Genomic DNA, 7,443 nt, shown 5'->3' with positions numbered 1-7,443 from the left:
GTTCCTTTCACCTTCCCCCTCTCTCACTCTGTCCCTCTCTCTCCCCCATTTTTCGCTCGATTCTTCCAGTCTGTCTATCTTCGTCCAACGTCTGCTTCATCCCCCGACGCAGCGGTAGCGGCACACGGCACGTTTCTGCGACTCGCGCATCTAGGGTCGCGATTCGAGAGGGTAAAGAAGCTCGTCGCGAGTAGGGATGAAGTTTGAGTAGTGGGGAGCGAGAGCAGGATAGGTGGGGGATGTTTGACTACAGCGAGCAGCGCGACTCGATTGTTAGTTAGTATTGGGTTAGGTCAGCCCAGAGTAACGTCGTCGTTACTTGTTTTCGTTGCTCGTGGTCGGACGACGACGTTTGTTGTTTATAGTAGAGTAGTAACAAGTTTTTCACGTACCTTGTTTTCCTCAGATTTTCGTTTTTCCTCTCCTTTTTTTCCCCTTCCCTGTTCATTTGACGTTCGGTTGCCCGGTTCCGCAGTACACGCGGGTCAGTGTGACTCGAGTCGTCGACGGAGAAGAACACGCACGGAAGAACGGAGGCGTTTCATCGCGCGAAAGTAGAAGGCCGTGTCCGATACGTGGTTCTTACCATTAGAATCGAGTTCGCGGAGAAGAGTTTACACTGGGAACGTGTATCGACCACCCTCTTAGTGCAGTGCCGCTGTCTGTTTAAAACATACACGCTTAAACCCGTAAATCTAATCATTGGTTTCCTGCTTTCCTCGGAAGTGATCGCATTGTGCACAGAAGTGGATGGAGTGTCATAGTGAAAACACGCATCACGGATCGTAGAATGGCACTGTCTTATCTTCAAGAGGCCCAAATCAACGGAGGTACGATCTTGTTTCTTCTCTTTTCGGATCGGAACCGTTGCGATCATCAATCGAATTTCCATCGAGTAAATGGTAGTTTGAAGTTCGCAACGTTCACTCTCGTTTTGTATTTGTTTCAAGCGTGGGCAAGCTGATCCCACTTGCCTCAATCTCAACTTCGCTTCATATCCGTTTAACCAAACATCCTTTATTTATCGAACATTCGGACGGGAAACGGAACGCGGATAGATTTTCGCAGTTTAGGGGACACGTTAGCACTGGACCGAAGCCAATGTTCTAAAAGTGCCTCACAGCGACACGCTCGCGTTGTGACACATTGTAAACATCGTGATAAGCCAGGAAGACGCGAAATTTCACTCGATGAGCTACAAAATGGTTAGAACGAGAGAGAGATAGAAGAGTCAGGTTCGTGAAAAACGAGCACGGGTTCCGCGATCGCAATCGTCGTCGACCAAAAATAGCCGTACGATTGCAGCGTTCTGAAAGCGCGAAACGCGGTGACGTCGTCGGCCGCGAACTACGCGAATGCGTTTAGCAGATATAAACAAATCCTACGTATATGTACGTATCCATCTACAGTTCGTTTAATCGCTTAACTCCAAGTATTTCTGAATTAAGTACAAGCAATCCAATTTTAATTCCACTACATCTATGCATTCAGCAATCGTCTCATGTTGTGTTTAGATGTTAATACAGAATATTAAGTACAACTATTTTTGTAGCTTCTGTAGGAAAGTTGTATAAATTCCAGATTTCAGATTTGCCTGATTGAACTTGCCTTCAAGATGAATTGCTGGTAATTTATGTACTCGGTATAATATTATGATTCTAAAGCATAGTTGAACTAGAATGTACATGGAATTATAATACCAATTCCTTTCCGATATGATATTTTGTAATATCACTGTAAGAATACAATTTCGTACATTTTTCATTGATTTCTTTGTCTTTTACTTAAAACCCATTCGTTATCGGATTAGAGTTTCGCGGCGAAAAAATTTTTATTCTGACCTTAAGGGGAAAAGACTCAGGTACGAAACGGAATATTGGGGTTGGGACCAATTAGAGAAGGGATGCGAGCGGGGGCGGTACTTCAGACCGTGTTGCTGGGAAACGACGATTCATAGGCTGCAAGAATCTTAAGCCGCGTTAAGGGAGTTTTAGGGTAGAGAAGAAAAGGAGAATAGATCTTACGCACCCTTATTGATTCAACGGGTCTCATTACGGCCCCTCTTTTGGAACGGTCCATTAATTAGCAAGTGGCGGCACCGAACATGGCTGCTTGATTCATTGTTTTCTTAAATTAAACCTCGGTTACTTCTTACACATAGAATTGTAACAATAAGTATAATTCAAGAGAGATAACAGAAATAGGAAGTTCATAGTTCGACAATTTAGTTAAAAGTTGTTCTTTTGTATTTTAATTAGAAGTAATATTCATAACAGTTGTGTAATATGATGAATATTTCCTCTTAAAAACTTGAAATTCACTGAATAAACGTTAAATACGTCATGAATATTTGATTTTACTTTTGGTAAGGAGAGATAGATAAAAGCCATTTCTCTTCAATTGCAATTATTCTAACTATTTCCATCGAATAAAAATAGCGAGTGACACGTTTAGGAACTAGTCTTGGTCCTTAAGTGTATCGTGGAATCGGTCTAGTAATCAGTCCGCCTTTAGTCGAGTAATTTCGTAAGCGAGCCTCTTATTAATTCAATTACCTCGGCGAGCCTCGTCGATCACGCGGATAAGCAATCATCGGAAGGTGTAACCCNTAATATTCATAACAGTTGTGTAATGTGATGAATATTTCCTCTTAAAAACTTGAAATTCACTGAATAAACGTTAAATACGTCATGAATATTTGATTTTACTTTTGGTAAGGAGAGATAGATAAAAGCCATTTCTCTTCAATTGCAATTATTCTAACTATTTCCATCGAATAAAAATAGCGAGTGACACGTTTAGGAACTAGTCTTGGTCCTTAAGTGTATCGTGGAATCGGTCTAGTAATCAGTCCGCCTTTAGTCGAGTAATTTCGTAAGCGAGCCTCTTATTAATTCAATTACCTCGGCGAGCCTCGTCGATCACGCGGATAAGCAATCATCGGAAGGTGTAACCCTAATACGAGGGTTGCTCTTTTTCGTGAGAGTTAAAATTGTTCTCCAGTAACATTTTCTTCTCCGTCCAAAAATGGAACGAACAAAAAGTACGAGCCAATTGAACCTTCGGGAAAATTGGTACCCTCCAGGAAATCAATCTTCCAAATTAAACTCAAGAATAAAAAGGAATTCTGGTAATTCTTTGAAATTAGGATTCTTTAAATAATTACCTTCGTTAATTTCACATATTATGCTATGCAATATTAGTTGACTATAATGTATACATATGCATTTTCTCTATCCATTTTCCTCATTCCATCCATATAACGCTTTTCAAATTGTATTTCCCCAAGCAAACTGTATGGTAATCAGGAATCTCGGATTTTGCGAAGGACCGCGTGGTCCTCGGTGTCTGCTTGCTTACACTTTCGTCGAGTCGTTGGCCTCGAGTCGACGAGAGGCGGGTACACCGCGATGACGTGGGTGGGAAGTCGAGGCTTGTGAATGAGCTCGCGCGTCGTACGGGAGTGTGAGTGAATGGAGGAGGACCGAGGTTCGCGCTCACGTGCGAGCAACGTGTGTGGGAGGTCGAACGAGGAGGGAAAGAGGCGCGCGGGAGAAAAGAAATCGCCGTCGTGTACGATTCCGCAGCCCGCACACGTAACCAACAGCTCGTCCTTTTTGCGAGTACGCGCGTCTCTCGTTGCCACGCGACACGACTTGTTGTGGGACGCCAGACCGTTCGTTAGACCGAATTTATGCGCTTTAGTCTATTCAACGAAATTCCCAACGAAATGTATAACTTCAAATGTTGAATCGTGCAACTGAAATATCTTCGATTATTCGTATTGAAATTCTAAGCTCATCAGATAAACAATTGCATCCAGTAAAAGAAACTGTTTGAAAAATCTATTGTCTATTCTATCGTATAATACAATAAAGGATGAAATATAAATGATTCGTATTGCATTAGTAAATTCATTTTCCTTTGTCTTAAGATTATCATCATTAAGAATCATGTTCCTACATATCTAAATTCTACATCAATCATCGAGATATAAATTTAGAATCATATTTTTATGTTGTAGGACTCATAAGCGGGCAATTAGACATGAAACAGGAATCCGAGAAACAACCGCTGTCGCCGCCACTGAATAACAACACGTCGCAAGTGATGTACCCGGGCACGCCGGGTTTGTCTATGCTCACACCACAGCAGTTAATTGCGGCGAGCAGAACGGCTGCACTGATGGCTGCGAGACTTCCCGTCTCGTTACACGCTACCTTGGCGGCCAGTCCATCGTTTTATAGACACCATCAGACGATGTTCAATAGCTGGGCTCCACAGACAGCATCGTCGCCCCCGTCACCGATTCATCACTCACCCGGACCCGTGTCACCCGTACTGAGCACGAAGTCTTCGTCTCGGAGAGCGAGTAACACAAACAACAACAATAATAACAATAACAATAACATGGTCAGCAGCAACGGTGAACGAATCACGAGGAGGGGACAAACGAACAAGAGGAAAACGCAGAAGATCAAAGCCGAGAGCATACAAACATCGCTCGAGGGATCTGCGCCTCTGAGTCCTCCCTCGTCGGTTAGTCCCGAGGCGGGCAAGGACAGCAAGGACAAAGTGTTCATCTGTACAGTATGCTCCAGATCGTTCGGGTACAAGCACGTGTTGCAGAACCACGAACGTACGCACACGGGGGAGAAGCCGTTCGAGTGTCCGGAATGCCATAAAAGGTGGGTTCAGAAACTTTTCTGTCTTAGTATGATCGTATTCTATCATTTGAAATTTGTCAATGAACTGCGCTACGACGAAATTGCGAAAATGGAGAAATAAACAGAATTCAGATTCATTTAAATAAATAATACTTTTTAAAATCTATCACATGTAAAAAAGTAATAGACAATTTAATATACCGTGCATTGAATGCAAAATTTGTTCTAGATTTACTCGGGATCATCATTTAAAAACTCACATGCGACTGCACACGGGGGAAAAACCATATCACTGTAGCCACTGCGACCGTCAATTCGTGCAAGTTGCAAATCTCCGTCGGCATTTGCGGGTACACACCGGCGAACGGCCGTACGCGTGCGAGCTCTGCGCCGCGAAGTTCAGCGACTCGAATCAGCTGAAGGCTCACCTGCTGATCCACAAGGGTGAGAAACCGTTCGAGTGTGAGCACTGTCAAATGCGATTCAGGCGGAGGCACCATCTGATGCATCACAAGTGTGGCAGCAGTGTTAACGCTTCCGGCCAGACACCCCGTTCCCAGGTTACTTCGCCGTCGTTGGCGAGCGACGATCTCGACGAGGACATCGACATCGACGTCGATGTAGAGATCGATGACTCCGAGACGACTACGTTGATCGGCAAACAAAAGACGAACACCACCGCGATTGGGATGAGAGCAGCTCACGTCAGTCAGTTGCTGAGTCCTGTGGTCAGCGCATCCCTGTCGATTCCATTGAACCTGTCCGGTATCCCGATGAGTATGGAGCCTGAGCAAACTGAACCTGAAGACCTGTCGATGTCCACCGGCATGCATAGGCCGCAGTCGAACAGCAGCAGTGGCTCGCCGTTGAGTCGCAGTCCGAGCAGTGATACCGTCCACGAGGACGACGATGAAGATCTTGACGAGGCCTGCAGTCCAAATAGCGTGTTTCTTCAAAACCACCGCAAGTACACGCATCCATTCCCGTCCCTTGGGAACCCAGCTGTCGGCCATGCATCCTAGTGGAGTCTCCACGGGTACGTAGATACAGCTACATAAAAGTCGACCACCAGGATACCAGATGACATAAAATTTTTTCCTTCAAAACTTGAATTCGGAAAAATTGTAGAGAATTAGAAGCGAAAAGAATAGGGAGCGTCGTGCGGGTAGGAGGAATTTGTTGGCATTCCGCGACTCGTATTGAATTCTCACATTGAATCCTCCGTGCATCGGTTCACAGTCACTATTGTTAAGATGCTTTTTATAAATATATATTATATTATTATAGATGATTATTAATTATGGTAGAAAATACGCTGCTAGACGAGGCCGAAAGCTGATTTACGTGTGAAACGTGAAATTTAACAAAAAGCAACAGTAGTGAAAGAACAAAAAAGAAATATTCAGGGACTTGATCTTTGTTGTCGAAAAAAATTAATATTATATGTATATATGCACATACATATTTACATATAATATAATTCGTGAATATGAAGAAGCCTGAACAATCTGAGATACATATATTAAATAATATGTACTAGACTTAATATCATAATATATATGGATATATGAGAGACCAGAAAGAAATCTACTATTCTAGCTCTGTTAAGATAAAAATGATTTCTCTCTGGCGGTCCTCATATATATATATATTACCATGGAAAGAGGCTCGATCCGAAGTTCCTCTGACGGGTGAATTGGCGTTTTCGTGTAAATAGTTCCAAAAAAATGGAAGATGAACAAAAGAAAATATTGTGTATTTAGGTAGTCGCTATAGTTCCACGAGTTTCGTTGAGTGAGAACCGTGATGATTAGTTTAGATAGGTATTAATTACTCTAGATAGGTACGGATAACGAAAAAGGACGCCTGAGAGCCCAGCGAGAGTGGTAGCTCGCTGGTATATGGATGGTTTTTTTTTTTGGTGTTTACATGGGTGTATGTATTGGAGAATGCGTGAATGAACTCAACGGGAATCGAAAAATAAAGTCTAGTAGCTACGGGATGAATGTATTGGTATACAAGTTCCTCTGACAGTAAAAGTAGCGGGGAGGAGTGACATCGGTTCGTCGATCCTCTGTCGCTCTCTCGCTTACGCCGTTCGTCAGACTGTCGATACAACATTTTTCTGTTTGTTCTCTTCTTTTCGTATACTTCCTTCTCTTTTCATCACCAATTTGGTGAGCTTTCTACTTTGATTTCTACTTTCCTTAGTTTTTTATTTATGAAAATTATATACACAATCTGTAGCAATTGTTATCTTTATTAAGTGCGAATAAGTCTTGTTGGAATACATGTATATACACAAGATTGAACTCGAAACACGCTTTCCGACACTATCAATTGTTTACCTGTTCTGTGTGCCATTCGAATGAAATTACTTCATTCAAATAAAACAGGTAAGTGTCAAAGAATCTAAGTTCAGTTACAAACACCAAAATAGAAGTCTTGTCCAAAAAATCACACAATCCTAGTTTTACACTTCCTTACAACACACATCTGCAGTTTCTAAAAACAAATTGCGTAAGAATACTTTGAAATTTTCACAGTTAGGGCCGAGAACCCAGCTAGTTCATTTGCATTCGACCTTCGCAAAAAAAACTAACATTGTAAACTGATACCTGGTCGCGATCTCAATTCGCACCCGTTTATACAATGATTATCAATACCCTATGGCTTTAAATAGAAATCCTTGACGAATCTTTCGAGAAGGACTGCGCACAATCGGGGCCATCTTCTTCTTCTCCGATTTCCCTTTATTTTTTCTTAACGTGACAGC

At 42.5% G+C, this 7,443-nt stretch overlaps 1 protein-coding gene across 1 annotated transcript; it reads left to right on the top strand.

The window, feature by feature from the left end:
• Window positions 1-298: 298 nt before the first annotated feature.
• Kr (krueppel) lies at window positions 299-6,909 on the top strand. Its single transcript, XM_018033479.2, has 3 exons — window positions 299-830; window positions 4,025-4,688; window positions 4,897-6,909. The coding sequence occupies exons 1-3, from the start codon at window positions 791-793 to the stop codon at window positions 5,687-5,689; spliced, it is 1,497 nt and encodes a 498-aa protein (XP_017888968.1). The 5' UTR covers window positions 299-790; the 3' UTR covers window positions 5,690-6,909.
• Window positions 6,910-7,443: the final 534 nt, after the last annotated feature.

The sequence above is a fragment of the Ceratina calcarata genome, unplaced genomic scaffold (assembly GCF_001652005.2).
Source record: "Ceratina calcarata isolate Rehan_Ccalc_2016 unplaced genomic scaffold, ASM165200v1 scaffold72.2, whole genome shotgun sequence".
NCBI classification, from domain to species: domain Eukaryota; kingdom Metazoa; phylum Arthropoda; class Insecta; order Hymenoptera; family Apidae; genus Ceratina; species Ceratina calcarata.
The sequence above is the reverse complement of the archived record's forward strand: the minus strand, read 5'-3'. Positions and strand labels throughout refer to the sequence as shown.

Coding starts and splice junctions, on each gene's coding strand:
- Kr (XM_018033479.2), top strand. CDS start 791: ATGGCACTGTCTTATCTTCAAGAGGCCCAAATCAACGGAG. Junction 831..4,024: donor AGAGGCCCAAATCAACGGAG/GTACGATCTTGT, acceptor TTTATGTTGTAG/GACTCATAAGCGGGCAATTA. Junction 4,689..4,896: donor TGTCCGGAATGCCATAAAAG/GTGGGTTCAGAA, acceptor AATTTGTTCTAG/ATTTACTCGGGATCATCATT.